We start from the raw sequence: 21022 nt of genomic DNA on the forward strand, positions 1-21022 counted from the left end.
ACTATGGGTGACCTCTACAAGTGGAAAAGGCAAGGAAATGGAAAATCTCCCCGTCAGCCTTCAAAAAGGTATGCAGCTCTGTTGACATCTTGTTTAGACCAATGGGGCTCATTTTGGACTTCTGTCTTCCAGAGCTATATGATACATTTCTGTTGTTGTTGTTGTTGTTTTTAAAGATTTTTATTTATTTATTTGAGAGAGAGAGAGAATGAGAGAGAGCACCTGAGAGGGGGGAGGGTCAGAGGGAGAAGCAGACCCCCTGCTGAGCAGGGAGCCCGATGCGGGACTCGATCCAGGGACTCCAGGATCATGACCTGAGCCGAAGGCAGACGCTTAACCAACTGAGCCACCCAGGCGCCCCTACATTTCTGTTGTTTTAAGCTTCTGTGTTTGTGGTACTTGTTACAGCAGCAACAGGGCACTAATTATATATAGCTAACTATTCCTCACTACTGAGGCAGACTCCTTCTTAGTACTTCACCTAATGCTTTGTGAATTCCAACATTTTTCAGTCTTGTTGGTGGGAAGAGGTACTACTGTTCTTGGCCTTGTGTAATGTTGTGTACCTTTCCCTTTAATTCTTTCAGATGGTTCTTTCCCTGAGGGTACCTTTAGTGCATGCCCCTCAACTCCTAAGTCTGGAGAGGGACTCTGCATATCTCCAGAGTTCTCTGTACAGCACTTTCCTTTCCATTATTCTGCCCTGTGAACTGCAGCCACCTTGGTCTCTTCCCATGCTCGATGTATCCCTCATCTCAGAGAATCTGCCAGCTCTACCTGGTTCTCTGTCCCTGTGCAACGGTCAAAATTCTCTTTCTCTGGGGCAATCCCAGCACTCATTTCATTTGTTTCCCACTTTAAATCACCACCATCCTCCATTGCTTGAAATACAATGTCTTAAAAATGGTTATTAATTTGGTTCTAGTTTTTTTTTTTTTTTCCTGGTGGGAGAGTAAATCCAGTTCCAATGACTCCATCTTTGTCAGAAGCACAAATTGCAATTCAATGTATTTTCTAGTTTCCATTGTGATTTCTTCTTTGAGCCTAGGTTATTTAGAAGTATATTTCTTAAATTCCAAATAAGTTTTTTTTTTCCTAGTTACCTTATTGTCATTAATTTCTCAATTGCACTGTGGTCAGAGAACTTATTCTGTGTTATTTCCATCCTTTGAAATGTATCAACATATGCTTTATGGCCTAGTATATGGCTTTGTGCATTTTTCCTTTGTAATTGGAAAGAATGCGTATCCTGCTGCTGTTGACTGCAGAGTTATATCCCCCCCTCCCTCCCTCCATCAGGGCAAGTCTGTTAATGGTGTTTTTCAAATATATATTTGTGATGGTTAATTTCTTTTCTTTTCTCTTTTTTTTTTTAGATTTTATTTGAGATAGAGAGCAAGCGAGAGAGCAGGAGCAGGGGAGCAGAGGGAGAAGCAGGCAGCAGGGAGCCTGACATGGGGCTCGATCCCAGGACCCCAGGATCATGACCTGAGGCAGATGCTTAACCAACTGAGCCATCCATGGTTAATTTCATGGGTCAACCTGATTGGGCTAAGCAATGCACAGCTACCTAGGAAGGTGTCCTTTCTGGATGTGTCTGGAAGTTTCTGGAAGAGATTAGCATTTGAATCAGCAGACTGAACAAAGAGGTTATGCCCTCACCAGTGTAGGCAAACATCGTCCAGATTCCACTGAGGCCCTGAGTAGAAAAAGGAAAAGGCAAATTCTCTCTCCTAGACCTGGGATATTCATCTTTTCCTGCCCTTGGACACTGGAGCTCCTGGTTCTTGGATGTATATATTTATATATCTCTTTATTGGTTCTCTCTGGAGAACACTGAAACAATACTTAGTGATTTTTAAATTTTTTTTCTATTTTTTATGTCAGCAAGAGAGGTGTGGAAAGATTTTCCTCCACAAATGATCATTTATTTTGCTTTTTTCTGTCAGTTTTGGCATTTAATGACCAAATAAATTTAGGTCATTAAAGTCTACTTTATCTGATACCAAAATAGTGTTTACATGATATAGCTTTTTACTTTCAAAGTTTCTATATCCTTATGTTTTACATGTGCCTCATACAAGCAGGATTTTTTAAAAAGCCAACCTGACAATTATCTTCTGACTGGAGCATTTAGTCCATATACATTTAATATTACAGTTTAAACCTACCATTTACTAAATGCTTTCTTTTGACGTACTTGCTCTGTTTTTCTTTGCTTCATTGCTTTCTCTACATACTCCCTGGCTGTTCTTGTAGTGGTTACCTTGAGATCACAGCGTGCATTACTGACTAATCTAAAATTAATTGGTAATTTTATAGCTTTCCAGTTAATGTAAGAACCTTAGGGATATTTAAGTCCTTTATTCTCTCAACATAAAACAAACAAACAAACAAACAACTTGCTTCTGGTATACTTTAGTTTTTAATACTGCAAGACATTGTATTTTTGTTTCATACAGTCAGTATTTGTTTAGCTTTACCCATAGTTACCATTTTCTTGTTCTTGATTACCTCTGCATCTTCAACCCTTCAAGGAGGAATATTTTCCTTCTGCCTAAAGAACTTTCTCGAATATTTTCTTTATAAGGGCCTGTCAGTGACGACTTCTCTCAGCTTCTGTTTGTTCTGAAAATGTCTTTTACCTTTATTCTTGAATGAATTTTCTGCTAAGTAGAGACATCTATGTAGCATTTTTTTTACTTTTGGCACTTTGAAGGTGTCATTTCAGTGTCTTCTGGCTTCAGATCTTTTTGTTGAGAAATAAGCTATTGTTGCTCCTTGAAGATTCTTTTTTTCCCTCTTGCTACCTCTAAGATACTTGTCTTTAGTTTGAGCACTTTTACTATTTATATTTATTACTAAATATAAATAATATTTTCATTTATCCTTTTTGAGTTTCATATGGTTCTTGAATCTGTGTTTGATATTACATTTTAGGAAGTTCTTATCTACTATCTCTTTAAACACTGTCTTCCCCCACTTTTACTCATTTCTCCTTCAAACCCAATTACAAATATTTTGGATCTCTGTTTTCTCTCTCAACCTTTTCCTATGTAGACCATTCTTTCTGTCCCTTTACACTTTATTCAAGATATTTTCTTCTCAACTATGTACTTCACTAATTTTTTCTTCAGCTATGTTTTATCTGTTATATGTATCCATGGATTCATTTTGGCTATTGTTTTTCATTTTCAGAATTGTTATGGTTCTTTCATTGTCCCCCATTTTTTGTTAAAAGTCTTAATCTTATCTTTCATATTTGAACATTGTAGGCATTGTCATTTTAAAAAATCTGTCCAGTAATACTAAGTCTGGACTCCCAGATGTGTTTCTACTAGCAATTGCTTCTCTTGGATTTTCTTTGTGTCATTTTTCTTCTCATGTACCTAGTTTTTAAATTGTTTTTGTAAAATTGCTTGAAGAAATAATTTGAGAGCAAAGAGAATATCATGTCCTTATAGAGAGGATTTCCTGGTACCTGAGGGCATTGGCACTATGGAATCACTTAAATCCACTGTAGAGATTAAGATTCAGAGCAGAGCAGCAAGCCCCCTGTGTGGTTACAATTTGAGTGCAGTCTCTGGGGGTCCCACACACGAGAGTGAGCGCATTTACCAGCACTAACCCCCACCTTGGCAGTACCCAGAATCCAATTTCTTTTTCCTCTGTGAACCTATCAAAAGTATGACCCAGCCTCTCAGGTACCTCTTGCAGAATCAAGATGCCCAAAGAAGGGATAATCTCCTTCAATCTACATCTTCTTGCCCATAATTTTACTCTTGAATTAGTTCTTTGATGTCTTTAGATAGATTTTTATTTTTTTTTAAGATTTTATTTATTTGTCAGAGAGAGCAGAAGCAGGGAAAGCTGCCAGCAGAACAGGCAGAGGGAGAATCAGGCTTCCTGCTGAGCAGGGAGCCTGATGGGGGGCTCAATCCCAGGACCCTGGGATTATGACCCGAGCCGAAAGCAGACACTCAACCGACTGAGTGGGATTGAGCCCCACATCAGGCTCCCTGCTCAGCAGGAGGCCTGCTTCTCCCTTTCCTCCTGACTGGTGCTCTATCTCTCTGACACTCTTTCAAATAAATATACAATCTTAAAAAAAAAAAAAAGCATTTTGCTCAGCTTTCCCACTACTCAGTGGGAGAATAGGTCTATATTACTTTGTCCACCATTACTGGAAGCAGAATTCTGGTGCATGTTTTTGCAGGGTGAATAGTTATTAGGTGATTTCCATTCCAACTCCTATTTTAACATTCTAACTTAAGAGAACATTTACATATAACTAATTTGATTAAATGTTCTTCAAAAAGTCAAGAATGTACCACAGTTAGTATTTCCTAAGAAACCATGGACTTGGAGGTTAGAACTGATCTGCCATAACTCTCAGAGGCTGGTAGTTTATCTCATGCTATAGGTTTAAATCAGACAACTTCAGGATGTCTGTCATTCAGCAATTTAAGTCTAGTCCTTCCTAATATGTGGGTGAGAAAATACTGCTTTCTTAAGCCCTTGGTCTTTAGGAGTGTCTGGATGGAGGGAGAGGGGAACTGCCTATGATAAAGGCTTTCACCTGGGACTCAGCCAGGTGTGGCTGAAGGATGCTCTGGGCTGAGAGGCAGACTGCTGAGAATGTTCCTCCTCTTTCCTCAAACATCAAAATTTCTGGGAGGTACTAATATATACCCTAAACTCAATTGGTTCAAAAATTAATTGGTAATTACTCATCACTGCTAAGACCACTCCATTCTTCCAGTTAACCAATGCCATTTGTCATTCTTGCTTCTTCTTTCCCTTGATCTTATCCATTTGCAAAATCTTCGTGGCATGATCTTCAATGTGTAATCAGGATCCATCACCTCTCACCACCTCTGCTTATCACCTTTGTCCAAGACACTGTTAGTTTCTGCCTGGATTACCTTGATAGCTCCTAACTGTTCTAGTTCCCACTCTTGTCCCTGTATACTCTTCACAAGGCAGCTAGAGGAATCCTTTCAAAGCCTAAGACAGATTATGCCACATCTTTGCTCAAAATCCTGCAATAAGCTTTCCAATTCACTCAGGGTAAAAACCAAAGTCTATAAATTGGCCTACAAGCTCACTGCTATGGGCCCTCTCTCTTGATCTCTGCCTGTCTCTTCTTGCTCTTTCTCATCAGCCGAGCTGTTCCTCCAACATGTCAGCACCTTTGCATCTGCTACACTCCCTTTCTGGGATGTTCTTAGACAGAAAAGATTTTATTTCCCCTTTGCCCATAGCATGGTCTGGTATGTAGCTCTTATGATTACACTGCATTTTAAGTAGCAGAATCAAGTTTTGCATCACCAGATCCTGAGAAGTCAGGTATTATTTTTGAAGTTGAAGTTTCATTTTATTCCTATTTTGGAAATCTGCCTCAGCCCAAGCTGCCACCAGATGAGAAGGTGCCTACCTGGTTTGGAAGTCTGCAGCTCTTGAAAACCCATGTGGAAAAGGTGATATCACAATCAGATTAAGATGCCAGATAGGTCCCTTAGTTCACAAGGAACAGGAATCAATACATGCTAGAGAGATTTACACTGTGCATAACCTGTGGCCCAGCAATTTCACGCCTATGTTTCCCAGAAAAAACACTCCCAAAGGTGTTCAGAGCCGAAGCTGGTTAAAACCCTAAATAGCTTTCATTAAAAGAATGAACAAATGACTAAGTAAGCACTGTAGAGCAGTTAAAGGATTAGATCTGCATATAGTAATTAATGAATTCATAATTAAGTGATTTCAAAAAGCAGAATGGCACAGAATGAAATAGAACACACCAGTTTTTTAAATAAGGGTGAGTGGAGGAAATTGGGAGAAATGGGATTGGGATGTGAGTAGAGATAAAAGTAAAATGTATGAAAACGAAAGGAAGCCCACACACAGACCAATGATTATGATGCACCATGAACTGAGTTCTTAACAAATCCACAATGAGTACCCAAGCTTATCTGTGGACCAGGCCTGGGAAGGGGGCAGATCCTATGACAAACTATTAGAGCTCCCTCTTCAGGTTGACTAGATAACCACCCACAAACAGAACCCTTCAAGGCGTCCTTCAACGAGCATGTGTTCCAAGCCTTCTCCGTATCGGTCACTATTCCATATATTAGACACGCAAAAGCAAACAAGGTAAATATGGTCCATTGTTTAGCAAATAACAAGTTCACGTGGCCCACCCACACTTCTATTTTTCCTCCCAAAGGGGTAGGAAATTCTGTGAAACGATTTACCTAACCACAGATATTTGCAGCATTTCCTAGATCTATGAACACTATAAAAATAAAAGGGAATAAGTCTGGTAGAAATGGTATACTTGTTGCATCAGAGGAACCAATGTCAAAATCATTTGTAGAAAAACTATTTTAATTAGCATCATGAATTCCAAACTGAAAATAAATGTAATAAATAATGTTTCAATCACCAAAGGTTGTGAATAGTTATAAAGACTTCTCCCTATTTTCTACCTTTTCTACAGAAAATGAAAGCTGTGCCAGACAGTTAAATCCCATGAGATCTGTCATAGATATGTTTCAACTTTGCCCATGAAGTGACCTGACGAAGTCTCCTATAACACTTGTCTGTAATTCCAGAAAATAATGCTAAAGTGATTGATGCAATTTTTTTTTTTTTTTTTTTAGTAATCTCTGCACACAATGTGGGACTTGAACTCACGACCCTGAGATCAAGAGTCAAATGCTCTTCCATTAGAGACAGCCAAGTGCCCCAATTGAGTTTTTTCTTAATGGTGATGCTTTATGTTGAAAAAGTCCTGTACCTTTACCACATTATTTCACAATTGAGGTTTGTATTTGTTCTGTACCCTCTGATGTCAGGTAAGAGATGAGTTCATTGAAAGGTTTTCCCACACCTGTCCCAGGAATAAGGCTCCTCTCCAATGCAGACTGATGTTTGGTAAGATCTGAACTTTGACTGGAGGCTTTTTCAAATCACTTACACTCAAAGAGCTTTTCTCTGTCTGGAATCTTTGATACACTTTAAGAATTGAGCTAATGCTGAAAGCGTCCCCAGAGCAGTCACACATACAGGGTTTTGCTGCAATGTGGATTTACCGATACAGAAGACTGATTTTAGTGAAGGCCTTCCCACTTTTTTTATGTTTATGGGTTTTCTGGTAATAAGCACTGCTTCCAAATGAAGACCTCCCTACTTGCTCCTGTCCAAAGGGAATCTGTTTAATGAGACTTGGGCTCACATGGAATGTTTATGACACTGAAGATCTCCCCAACAGTTCTCTGATATCTGACAAGACCAGTCCAGTATCTGATGGCTTTGCCACATTCTTTACTCTGGTGGGACTCTTCTTCAGGAATGGCTTCTCTGTTGTGTAGTGTAATGAGCCTTGGGTTTACACTGAAGGTCTTTCCAGGCTGAGAATACTCATAGGATTTCCTCAAGTCTGGACATGCTGGTGCTTAGTCAGGACCGCTGGTGTTCCAGGGTTTGTTTTATTAGGGAGAGATATTTTTAGATCACTCATTTTAGACTGAGCAGCTGCTTCTTTTATTAGTTTATTACAAGTAGAAATTGTACACAAGGTAAGGGAATATTTCCCACTCCCAGAGCAGTGACAGAAATGAACTTGAGGGCAAATTCTCCCAAGTGTCTTAGGTCCCTTTATCAGAGAGATACTCTGCTTGGCATGAAGCACTGTAAGCCAATTCCTCAAGGGGCTTCTCCCTCACTTGGCGGTGGAATTCTGCAAAACTCTGCTTTGAAATGGACTCCTTGTTTAGGGCCAGGAGTCACCATCTGAAAGAACAGGTTGATCATGAAATTAGCATCTTTTTCCCTAGAGGCAGAAAGAAGTCAAATGTAACAAATGAGAGCAGCCTACAGAGAGAAATCACCTAAAACATGGCTTTTTATATGTGGAAGTTCTAAGTAAGAATATATACTTGCTTTTTCATTAGTATTTTCTTCTTTTTCCTTTCTTTGGGTTATTTTCCTGTGCTTTTTTTTTTTTTTTTTTTTTTTTTATTTTTTAAAGTAATCTCTACACCCAAGGTGGGGCTCGAACTCATGACCCCAAGATCAAGGGTCGCATGCTCCTCTGAGCCAGCCAGGAGCCCCTTTTCCTGTGCTTTTTTAAAAGTTCTCAAAAATGGATGTTTACAACATTTTCTTCAGTTTTTCTTCTTTTCTAAATATAGCATCTATATTTTTTAAATGAAATAAATAAACTAAGAAGCTTGAAAAAGGACCTGGCACAGATTAGGTCTCAATCAATGGAAGCTACTACTGTTAGTATGATATCATAATGTAAAACAGGAGAAGTAAAATAAGAGGAAGGGACTGGGAAGGAGATGCAACATTTATTTGAGATCCCCTGTGAACATAACAACATATAAAGCAGATTAGAGAGGCCATCACATCAACAAAGCATTTTACTTTCTCTCTGGAGATTATAAAAATCTCAAAGCTGGAGGGGTATCAGAGACTATTTGGCCTGTCTCCTTTATTTTTAAGGATGTAGAAACTGAGGCCCAGCTCGGTGGCGTTAGTCTAGTATAATACAGTTACTTAGAGGTTAAAAACAGGTTGAGACCGAGGGCTCTTAGATCTCACGGGGTTCTTGGATCTCACCTTTAAAGTTTTTACCAGTGTAATACACACTGGCTCTTAGAGCCCAATGTGGTACATAAACAACCTTCATATTAAAACTCTCATATTTTAGTTAGTAGTTAAGAGAACAGATTGTCAGGTTAGACTTCTGGTTTCAATTTCTGGTTCGATCATTGCCTAGCTGAATGACCAAGCTTTTTAATGTCGCTGTTCCTCCATTTCTTCAGCTGTGAAATGGGAGTATAGTAGTATGTATCTCATATCATTGTTTTTTATTGAGAAAAAAATACATATAAGGCACTCAGAAAAAGCCCTGGCATAGAAAGTATTCCATAGATATTGGCCATCATGGTAGATATACTATCTCCATGGAAGACTTGCTTAGTTACTTACTGCCATCTTTGTAAGGATTTTCTTCCCCAACCATATAGTTAAGAAGCTTGGTCATTTGACCTGCTCTGGCTAATGAACTATAAGCGGAAATAACACACACTCCTCCGGACTATATGCTGTGGAAGCCATTGTGTGGCCCCACCACTGTTTTTCTTTCCCTCCTTAAGCCTGGATCCTGGAGTGGAGAGAATGTATTGCAGAGCTGCCACTGACCCACAGCTGACGCACAACATAAACAAGAACATGTTTGTACTGTAAGCAACTGAGATTTGGGGCAGTAACAGGGCAGGGTGGGGAGGCAGTCTTGGTTACATAATACAAAGCTAGTTGGTCATAAGTAGCCTAAGTCACTTGTACCCCCTCACAGCACTTCAGCGCCCCAGCCGCCAGGTGTTGCAGTGTTCAGCTAACACAGGCAAGCAGGAAAGGAACCGCGAAGCCTTTCCTGACTTACTGCACTGGTGTTAGCAAGACGCTCAACAAGACAAAGTGCTGGCAGCTGCACTGTCCTTCTTATCCATGGACAGTGCCAGGCGAGGGAGGTGAATCAGCACAGCTGTGGGGACTGTCTCGCTGCCAAGAGAGCCCTGAACAAAAGGGTCCAGTCATTTTATGGACCTGGGGGCCAGGAGGAAGGAGAGGGGAAAAGGCTGCGAGTGGAAAAGTACTGACTACTGAGTTAGAGTGGGGAAAGGGTCTTCAAGTTCCCTCTACCCCAATAAGGGAGTCTTGGCAGAGTTGCTTAGGCAAGGCCCCCAGTGATGGGCCCCAGATGGAGGTGCCTGGGCTAGCAGGACAGAGATGTCGAAGAGCACTGCTGTCCAGGCAGTCTTGAATCCTTGAGTGCAACTCAGAGTGCATGCATTAGCTGTGCCTCAAAGTCTAGTGTGGGAGGGCAGCTTTCCCCTATGAGGGGTAAAGCATTTGTAATTACCTATAATCAGGTCTAAAAAATCACACACACAAATGGAGCTAGACTCCTCAGGTAAGATGATTTGTTCCACTGAATACCTAAACAGAACGTAAAGGTACAATAATTAGGAAAAAGTGGTATTCACGCAAGGAAAGGCCAATAGACCAATGGAACATAACAGGGAAACCAGAAACAGATCTATGCATATATGGATTATTGATATATGACAAATGAGCACTGTACAACAGTGGGGGAAAAAGAGAGTCTTTCCTATAAGTGATGCAAGATAAACTGGATATTCAGATGGGAAAAGAATGAAATTTAACTACCTCATTCATACATAAAATCAATTTCAGCCAAAACACTATATCGTACACCCGGAACAAATAGAACGCTGCATGTTAACTACAATGGAATTAAAAATTTTTAAAAATCAATTTTAAATGGGTTATAGATATAAATGGAAAAGCAAAACTAAGACTTTTTTTTTAAAAGATTTTATTTGAGAGCAAGAGAGTGAGAGAGAGCATGAGTAGGGCGGAGGGGCAGACGTAGAGGGAGAAGTAGACTCCCCATTGAGCAGGGAGTCCTACATGGGGCTTGATCCCAGGACCCTGAGATCATGACCTGAGCTGAAGGCAGACGCTTAATCAGCTGAGCCACCCAGGCGCCCCAAAACTGTAAGACTTGTAAAGAGTAAATATAGATTAGCCTCATGACCGCAAGGCAGAGAAAGAATTCTTCAAAAGATACACCAAACAAAAAGATACAAAGAAAAAGATAAACTGGACTATTATAAGTTTAAAAAACTAATGCTCATCAAAAGGCATCATTATTAAGAAAATTAAAAGGCAAGCCATAGAGTTGGCGAGGGTATTTGCATTTTCTGTGAAAGGGACTCATATTAATATGTAAATAACTCCTACAACATGTATCTATACATGAACTTTCCATAAAGAACACCAACCAACCAATAAGCACAGTGAGCTTGTCTACTCTTTGTCCAAGAGATGTGACCTCATCTCTCAAGGCTAGCAGGGGCACAAACAATACGAACAAGTGGCCTGGGTAAGAGTGTGGCCAGGGTCCTGCCGTGCTAGCCAGCAGGACATGCAGGAGTGCGGGAGGCCCAACAAGGGCTGTCTCCTCCCAACAATGGCATAGAGTTACAAGGTAAAATGCACTTCTCACTACATTTCAACACTAGCCCAGAGAGGATGTTTCACACTTTCAAGCACAGATAACAAGGAATCTCACGGTCTGGCCCCCGACTGTCTTCAGTGTGATCTGTCACTATTTCCCTACTATATTCTATAATCAGTGAAATCCTCCCTCATTTCCCCCACATACTTTTTTTTTTTTAAGATTTTATTTATTTATTTGAGAGAGAGAAAGAGAGAGAGACCGCACAAGCGGGGGCAGGAGCAGAGGGAGAGGGAGAAGCAGACTCCCCACTGAGCAGGGAGCCCGATGCGGGGCTCGATCCCAGGACCCCGGGATCATGACCTGAGCTGAAGGCATGCAGGTGCCCACAGACACGTACCTTTTAGCATGTGAATCCCAATGTACCTTCCTGTCCCTTTTCCTGTGGCTGAAGAACTCACTCTTCCTCCAAGATTTCTTCCCTTCTCTGAGGCCTTTTCAACCCTTCCACGAGTGGTTGTTACACCTTCACTGCCAAGCCCTCTGTACAAACCTAGTGGCTTTATCACTGTAATTACTGTTTCCTATCTGCTCCCTTCCTCCTGACCCCAAACAGACTGTAAGCCCTGGGACAGTAGGGTGCTTTTTTCATTTATCTTTGTATTCCTAGTGCCTGGCACAAGGCCCAACCCACAACAGATGATCATTAACACCTTAATTTGAGTTCACAAGAAATAACCATGTTACATGCATCCTGATTTCCTAACACTACATTCTTCAGTAAAAGGAAGTTTTTTTCTCCAGAATGTCTGCTCCTTCAAAGTCTTCAGAATACTCACCACTGACTGCTTAGGATTCAGCTGTGCTGGTTTGGGGTGGGATATAGCATCTCTTCAGTGCTGATCCCAGAAGAGTCTGTCTGCAAACCTCCATCCTAGGGACAAACCAAGACATTTGGGGCCAAAGAGGTAAACACTAAAAACACTAATGATAACAATACAGAAACAGGGTGGCAGGGAACTCTCTCTAGGGCAGAGCAAGGAGAAACCAGTCTCCTTCAACTGTCAAAAGGCAGAAAGAAGCAGGGCAAAGGAATTCACACTTTCAATCCAGCATAGCAGAGACAATTTCCTACTGTTTTGCTGAGGCCCTCAATTTCTGCCTATAAGTATGTGCCTCACTCTCTCTAGCATGCCCCATGCCCCAGGTGAGGTCCTGTCTCCTCAGTTTGAGCACCATAACCATGACCTTCTGGGTTCAGCCCCCATGTCCATGCCTAGTTACCTGGGCAGAGGGGTAAGCACTGCCTCAATACCAGAGACTTCGTGATGTGCTTTTCCACGTGCATCTTGGACCTCAGTGATTGGTGGCACTAGTTGGTGCAAAGCTTCATGGAACCCAGTGTATCTATGGGCTGACTGGACTGAAATGAGAAATCCTGGAAACTGTGCATCCCTTTACAACACAGAGTCATCCTACTCTGAGGAGTGAATGCCATTTCACCTTCCCAGAGAATGTTTCCTCCTGCCTATCCACACTGTGGACCAAATCAATCTGCATTTTCTATCAATTTGGTATTCATCTTCAACCTCGAGGGATTTAGTTTCAGGGACCAAAAGAATTTCAGGTCTGTTACCCAGGAGTTGAAAATCACTATTAATATGAAAAAATAGTAACAAAGTAATTTTAAAGTCCAGATCTCTTTCCTGAGTTTCATATGTGCATATATAACTTCTGCGTTTCAGGCCTGGGGATGGGGTTGGAAAGCTAGGGTACAGTCTGATGAACAGCTCTTCTGGGATTTCCACAGAGATAAAAAAGACATTTTCCAAAGTAAACTCAATAACTTTCTACCACTTCTCAAATCTACCAAACTCTTGGTTGATATGAGGCATCAAGCTTCAAGGAGTCACTCAAATAGATCCTTGGAAATCATCCTAAAACCAATGCCAACTCAACAGTTCCCAAGTGAGTCCCATCCTCATACCTCCTGAATCTGCAGATGCCACACCCCACTTTGAGAAACACCAAATGCAAGGGTTTGGAGCACCTGAAGCTTTTAGAGAGGCTTTTTGTTTTTGTTTTTTAAAGATTTTATTTATTTATTTGAGAGAGAGAATGAGATAGAGAGAGCGAGCATGAGACAGGGGAGGGTCAGAGGGAGAAGCAGACTCCCTGCCGAGCAGGTAGCCCGATGCGGGACTCGATCCAGGGACTCCAGGATCATGACCTGAGCCGAAGGCAGTCGCTTGACCAACTGAGCCACCCAGGCGCCCCTGGCTTTTTGTTTTTGTTTTGTTTTAGTTCAGGAAGCTCCGTCAGGTGTAGGGGGTTTATTGGATCAGTAAGTCAAAAGGCCTGGGACTTTGTTGGCAAAGCAAGAATGACCCTGAAGAATTATCTACTGGATTCCTACCTAAAAAGAGGCAGTCTACTCTCTGCCAAGGAAGTTACTAACCCATCTATCTAATCACTCCTGAGAGAACAGAGGTACATCCAAGGCAAAGAAAGGAAAACCAATTGGTTAGTATTTCCAGAAACAATGAGAATATGTGGTTCCTGTCCCACCAATTAACACTACTTCCGATTTCAAAACTTAATAGGTTTCACCCATAATACTGGCAGCAACAACAAAAGGCTTGTACATGAGAAAAATAAAAACAATGTTTGAATTACTGACGTTTGCTCTTCCTAAACCAAAACAAACTACATTACGGTATATATTTAAATGGCTTTACCTTATGAGTTGGAAAGTGGCATTCTCAGTAGTTGTGATTTTAGAATTTCAACTAGTCACCATTCTGGAGTCATTTTCACTGACTTCTCACTTCTTCAATATTCTAAGGGACCAAGTATCAATTAAAACACTAACTTAAAAAAAAACACACACACTACTTTTACCATACCCTTCTTTTGGTGTTAACTTCTGATACAAAAAAGGCCTCTGGAATATCTTCACCACATAAATCACTGCGGACACTTTCCTTTGGCATGTATTTTCTGGTGTTTAGTAAGATTAGAACTCCCACGGAAAGCTTTCCCACACTCATCACACTCGTATGGTTTCTCTCCAGTGTGGATTCTCTGGTGATGGATAAGGGTGGAGATTTGGCTGAATGCTTTCCTGCATTCTCCACACTCATAGGGCTTTTCTCCAGAGTGAATCCTCTGGTGATTAATAAGGGCGGAGTTCACATAGAAGGCCTTCCCACACTCCTTACACTCGTACGGCTTCTCTCCTGTGTGGATTCTCTGATGTTTGATGAGGGCTGAGCTCACGCTGAAGGCTTTCCCACACTCGCCACACTCATAGGGCTTTTCACCAGAGTGGATTCTCTGATGTTTGATAAGGTCTGAGCTCACACTGAAGGCTTTGCCACATTCGTTACACTCATAGGGTTTCTCTCCATTGTGGATTCTCTGATGGATGATCAGGTGTGCCCGCACACTGAAGCCTTTCCTACAGTCACTGCAAGTATAGGGCTTCTCGCCAGTGTGGATCCTTTCATGCACAGTGAGGGTTGAACGCACACTGAAGGCTCTTCCGCAGTGATGACACTCATAGGGCTTCTCGCCAGTGTGGATTCTCCGATGTCGAACAAGGCCTGAGCTCTGAGCAAACTTCTTTCCGCATTCACTACATGTATACCGTCTTTCTTCTGTGGGCCTGTCCTCATGCCTTTGTACCTGGTTCATATACTGAGAGGTTTTTTCATACTTGGGAATCTGTAATGTATCCCTATTATATATGCTGGCAATCTGCTGGTGTGGGTCCATCCTTACAAAAATCTTCCCTTCAGAATCGCCACCTTATTCATACCTCTGGCCTTGATTCCTGAAATAATAACAAACAGACTTTCAAATGTAATTTATTCCCTGCTGCTAAAGCAATAGGACAGGATACAGACTTAACTATTACTCTCAAACATGTTTGATAAACCCAGGACACACCACTTGTATGACAGCCAGATCAAATGTTTTCTTTAGTCTATACGCCGGAACATATCACAAAACTAATAGAATGAACATCTGACTCAAACGTCTATTTCAAATCTACCCTTCATAAAGGTATGTAAAGCACAGAATCTGGAATATAAGTGAATATAAAAATAATACATAGTTCCTACTTAGACAGACTTTTTATCATATTTAACTAAATTGGGACACAAGACAGGAATTGAAGAGATTTGTAGAAAGTACAGCAGATGAAGGATAGAGAATGCAAAAGCAGCAGAAATTCAACTGATAATAAGTTTGGAAAAGTGACAGTAACATGACTGACAGCTGTGTTTTCACCACTCACAGAAGTCCCTGCTATTCGGGCTGTACGAGAAACCTAGGGATAAAAGCAGCTCCACCTGCTACAGCACTGCTGTAGCTGCTGGGGCTGGGACAGCACCTGGCCAGCAGGGATGCTCTGTCTCCCGTGGAACTGTGACACATCAGACCCCTCACCTCTCCAAAGAACGGGGCTCCTTCAGCCCATTCCATCTTTACAGTTCAGACCAACGTGTGGAAGCTTGGTGGATTGTCACCTCTCTCTTACCCCTGGCAACAAACCCAATTCTGTCTCCAAACTTGATTAAAACTTCTGCCGCAAACTCAAATTACATAAATTATCTCCTCTCTGCCTCTTTCGTTTTACAAATTGTTTTATGTCTCAGCAGTAGTAAGTGGACAGTATGTAGCCTTGATGAGAATGGCACTTCATCTCTGAGGTCTTCCTCCCCAAAACCTTTAACAGCAGTATAATAATGAGAAAAACATCGGTCAAATCCCAAATGAGTGGCGTTCTACAAAAAAACCGGACTCCTCAAAACTGTCAAGGTCATCAAAGACAAGTGAAGTCTGAGAAACCATCACATGCAAGAGGAGCCTAAGGAGATGTGACAATTAAAAGTAATATGGTATCCTACATGGGACTCTGGAACAGAAAAAGGACATTAGGTAAAAATGAGGAAAATGTGAATAAAGTATGGATTTTAATAATAATCAACAGTAATTCAATATTTATGATAAGTGTACTAAACTAATGTAAGGTATTAATAATATGGGAAACTGGGTGTGGGGTATATAGGAACTCTCTGTACTATCTTCAAAATCTTTTATAACTCTAAAATGTCCAGAGCACCCAGAAACTATTCTAAAAATTTTATTTAAAAATCTGTCTAGGGGCGCCTGGGTGGCTCAGTCGTTGAGCGTCTGCCTTCAGCTTTATTTTAAGTAATCTCTACACCCAACATGACCCCAAGATCAAGAGTCACATGCTCTTAAAATAAATAAATAAACTTAAGGGGCATGTGGGTGGCTAAGTGGGTTAGCGTCTGCCTTCGGCTTGGGCCCATGTCGGACTCCTGGCTGAGGGGGGAGCCTGCTTCTCCCTCTCCCCCCTGCTTGTGCTCTCTCTCTCTTAAATAAATAAAACTTTTAAAAAATAAAATCAAAATAAACTTCAGGGACATCTGGGTGGCTCAGTCGGTTGGGTGTCTGCCTTCAGCTGAGGCCATGATCCCAGGATCCTGGGATGGAGTCCCACATGGGGTTCCTTGCTCAGCGGGGAGCCTGCTTCTCCCTCTGCCTGCCACTGCCCCTGCTTATACACTCTGACGAATAAATAAAATCTTTAAAAAAATTTAAAAAAATAAACTTTATGGGGCACCTGGGTGGCTCAGTCGGTTAAGCATCTGCCTTCGGCTCAGGTCATGATCCCAGGGTCCTGGGATCGAGCCCCACATCAGGCTCTGCTCCGTGGGAAGCCTGCTTCTCCCTCTGCCTGCAGCTCCCCTTGCCTGTGCCTGCTCTCTCCCCACTCTCTCTGTGTCAAATAAAACCTTTAAAAAAATTTGTCTATGCACCACAAGAAATGGAAAGATATTCCATGTTCATGGATTAGAAGAACAAACATTGTTACAATGTCTATACTGGATGCCTGGGTGGCTCAGTCGGTTAAGCATCTGCCTTTGGCTCAGGTCATGTTTTCAGGGTCCTGGGATCAAGCCCCACATCAGGCTCCCTGCTCAGTGGGGAGCCTGCTTCTCCCTCCCTCTTTGCCTCCCCACCAGCTCCTGCTCTCTTTATAAAATCTTAAAAAATTAAAACTTAAAAAAAAAAAAAGATACATATGTGGCCAACAGACACATGAAAAGATGCTCAAGGGGCTCCTGGGTGGCACAGTTAAGCGTCTGACTCTTGGTTTTGATTCAGGTCCTGATCTCAGTGTCATGAGATTGAGCCCCGGATCAGGCTTTGCTCCGTGGGGAGCCTGCTTCTCCCTCTGCCTGCAGCTCCCCTTGCCTGTGCCTGCTCTCTCCTCACTCAGCGTGGAGTCTGCTTGAAATTCTCTCTCCCCCTCCCTCTCCCTCTGCCCCTCCTGCTTGTGCTGTCACTTTAAAATAAACAGATAAATCTTAAAAAAAAAAAAAAAGATGCTCAACATCACTCATCATCAGGGAAACTCAAATCAAAATCACAGTGAAATACTACCTCACACCAGTCAGAATGGCTAAAATTAACAAGTCAGGAGACAAGAAATGTTAATGAGGATATGGAAAAAGGGGAACCCTCCTACACTTTTGGTGTGAATGCAAGCTGGTGCAGCCATTCTGGAAAACAGTATGGTAGTTCCTCAAAAAGTTAAAAACAGAGCTACCCTATGATCCAGCAATTGCACTACTACATAGTTACCCGGAGAATATAAAAACACTGAGTCAAAGGAATGCATGCACCCTGATGTTCATAGCAGCATTATCTATGCCAAACTATGGAGCCCAAATATCCATTGACTGATGAATGGGTAAAGAAGAAATGGTGTGTGCATATATACACAATGGAATATTACTCAGCCAGAAAAAGAACAAAATCTTGCCATTTGCAAAGACACGGATGGAGCTAGAGTGTACTATGCTAAGCGAAATAAGTCACAGAAAGACAAATACCATAGGATTTCACTCATATGTGGAAGTTAAGAAATAAAACAAAGGGAAAAAAAGAGAAAGAGACAAATCGAGAAACATACTCTTAATTACAAAGAACACAATGATGGTTACCAGAGAGGAGGGGGGTGGGGGATGGGTTAAATAGGTGATGGGGATTAAAGAGTGCATTTGTCATGAGTATCGAATGGTGGAATCACTCTGTTATACACCTGAAACTATTATAACACTGTATGTTAATTAGCTGGAATTTAAATAAAAGTCAAAAAAATAAAAATTAAAAAATGAGTTGTTTTTGAATAGATAATATACAATTGAAAAGTCAAAATTCTCTAAAAAAACAAAGAGAAAGTCTTATTTCCACCATGATCCTCCTCTGTTTACCACCCCCAGAGGTTGGCATTTTTATTAGTTTGTTGTGCCTCTGAATGTTTCTTTATACAAACGCGTATTTTTTAAAGCGCCTGGCTGCCTTCTTCCTGTTGTCGGATGGGGTATGGAGGTTTCCCCACCAGTGTGGCACAGGTTTGTTGGCACATGGACACTACCCTCCGTGGCGCAGGAGCTGAACCGTTTCTCAGTGACGTTGTCCTATCACGTTCCTCTGAACAGCAGCTTCCTGGCAACCCTGAAAAAGGCTCACTGGTGTCGGGCTCACAGACACACGGACTCTTGCCTAGAATCCGGAAGACATGGTTACCATGGAAGCATGTGGCTAGGCTGCTGTGCTATTATTAGCAAAACTTGGAGAATTCCCTAGTCCCACCCAAACCCCTCTGGGCCTGCAGCCTGCTCACACTGGAATTATCTGCTCCCGTCCCCGCCTCCATGTGCCTTCTCTTCCCCTCACAGCTCCAAGCTGCTGACACTTCAGGCAACTACAAAGGATATATGTATTTTTTTCTCTGAATAAATGACCTTAACGCTAAAGATATGTGTAAAATACCCTTCTGTTACCAGATAGCTTTGGGTTAACATTTTTAACTTCGAAGAAAAGCTACCAAAAAGAAGGAGAGGCATTTGCTCTAATCTTTTCAACAGAAGAAAGAGGCTGGGAGGGGCGAGGGAAAATGCACCAAAAATGCCGAAGAAAGGAGTTTCAGCTAACTTTTTTCTTTGAAGCAAAAAGTTTTCAGGAACACCTCGAAAGAACTGGCAGTGTCCCTCAGCTACGAAGGTTGTCACACACTGGAGAGGTCCCTGAGGCCCCCCCCGCCCCGCCCCCTAAATTCAGCCCTGTGAGAAGGGCAAGCAGGGTCAACGGCACTAAGAGGAGCGGCTGCCGGGGGCGTGGGGACCTCGCCCGGGACACGCGGCCCCACCACCCCTTCCCAGAGCCGAGGGCTCGGCACTTGGAGAGGAGGAGCAGGGGGAGGGGGCAAAGGGCACGCGGCTGAGTCAACCTGGCTGCCCCAGAGCGCACCCAAAACCCAAGAGCAAGGACGAGACGACGCCCCGCCTGGACCTTCCACGCCGGGAGAACGGAAGTCGGGACGCGAACAGAGACGTCGACTTCTGCAGACACCCGCGCCGGGCACCTGACGGGCCGCTCTAGGGCCCCGGAGGTTTCCCTCTCAGTGGTTCCTGAGCCGGTCACCTGATAGGGTTCTGTTTACTTCAAACAAGGCATTTTATACCTCTTATCTCCTTTATTCCCGCAAGGATGACGTTACAATCCTCCTCTCATATATATGAAAACTGAAAAGCAGATTTTTCGAGGTTGGACAACTAATCAAACAGCAGAGAGGAAATTTGAACCTAGATCTATCGCACTCCCAAATCCTTCCACTTAGCACTCAGAAATTACTTCTTAATTTGTAAATTTAACACTATTCCAATAAAAATATAAAATTTTTTAGAAGTAGATTTTAACATTCACACAGATAAATAAACAAGCAAGACTCTCTCTGGGAAAACTGAAAAAGGAGGGTAATGAAGGAGCACTTGTTCTAAATGATCTTTAACAGATTATAAAGTCTCAGTGGGACAGTGTCCTACTGGTGAGTGAGACACACAAATGGTACAGAATAGAAAGCCCAGAAATAGATGCAATCAGAGGGAGAAATTTAGCATAGAATAAAGGTACTAAATCAGTAAGAAAAAGATGAGTAGACTCTTCAATAAATGTATGGTGAGAACTAGGTCATCATCTGGAAAAATGTTAAACTGGATTCCTTCCTTGGTCTATACTCAGGTAAATATTCCAAATAAATTGAAGTTGTGTTACAAATGTAAACTATAAAAAGTACCAGAGGAAAATGTGGGAGAAGTCTTTTAAAACCTCACTGTAAGAAAGCCTTTCTAATTATGAACCCAAATCCAGAGGCAATGAATGAAAAGACTGATACATTTGGGGTCCATACAGAGAATCAAAATTCCTGCAAGGTAAAAAAAAACAAAACCACCACAAACAGTCAAAGATAAGTAAAAAATGGAGCACATATATACACCTTATGTCTCAGACAACAGGTAGTAAACATGGAACTCTTGGACAATAACATACTGTGGAAACGGCAGCAGTGTGCTGGGTGCCCTCTTGCTCCACCCTCCCTTTGAACCAGATTCTGCTGAGTTCATAACAACACCCTTACTCTGATCTTGTTAAGTAAGTTAAAAACAAAAAAGTCTCCCCAGGTCCCTTACTTCCAGAGCCTTCAGAAGACCACAAAATGTCAAAGTTTAACACTTACTACCCTCCTGTGGGGTAAAGGGTCCCTATAGTTGATATTTCAATGGTGTATTCCTGGGTAGGAGCTGGAGAGACAGTGATTCTCCCTTTGCTCCCAGGGCTGGTATTTCTTGAGAGATTACTTCTTAAATGTGTGCAAGAGCTGGGACCTGGAAAAAAATTAAACACATGAAATCATGAATGTATCACTGTATAAACAAATGATTCAAGAGAGCAGGCCCATCCCAGGGAGGTATGGAGAAAAAGAAATAATGACAACAAATATTTAGATACTACTTATGTATCAGATACTGTTCATGTAATATTGATAACAATTCTAGGCAGGTGCTTTTTATCATCCTCGTT

At 41.8% G+C, this 21022-nt stretch overlaps 1 protein-coding gene across 4 annotated transcripts; it reads right to left on the bottom strand.

The window, feature by feature from the left end:
* Nucleotides 1-6637: 6637 nt before the first annotated feature.
* On the bottom strand, nt 6638-20818 carry LOC123837367 (zinc finger protein with KRAB and SCAN domains 8-like). Of its 4 annotated transcripts, XM_064598443.1 has the most exons (5): nt 20679-20813; nt 18537-18664; nt 13795-14891; nt 11896-11990; nt 6638-7794 (listed from the first exon to the last, which is right to left on the bottom strand). In XM_064598443.1, exon 3 carries the CDS (start codon nt 14831-14833, stop codon nt 14024-14026), a length of 810 nt encoding a protein of 269 aa, XP_064454513.1. In that variant the 5' UTR covers nt 14834-14891; nt 18537-18664; nt 20679-20813; the 3' UTR covers nt 6638-7794; nt 11896-11990; nt 13795-14023. The 4 variants fall into 4 exon arrangements, with proteins under 4 accessions (XP_064454513.1, XP_054361670.1, XP_054361669.1 ...); XM_054505695.1 differs by lacking the exon at nt 18537-18664 and having other exon boundaries at nt 13963-14891; nt 20679-20818; XM_054505694.1 differs by lacking the exon at nt 18537-18664 and having other exon boundaries at nt 20679-20818.
* Between the last annotated feature and the right edge of the window lie 204 nt (nt 20819-21022).

Source organism: Mirounga angustirostris, unplaced genomic scaffold (assembly GCF_029215605.1).
Source record: "Mirounga angustirostris isolate CCGP_5_RB_7025 unplaced genomic scaffold, mMirAng1.0.hap1 SCAF_8, whole genome shotgun sequence".
NCBI lineage: Eukaryota > Metazoa > Chordata > Mammalia > Carnivora > Phocidae > Mirounga > Mirounga angustirostris.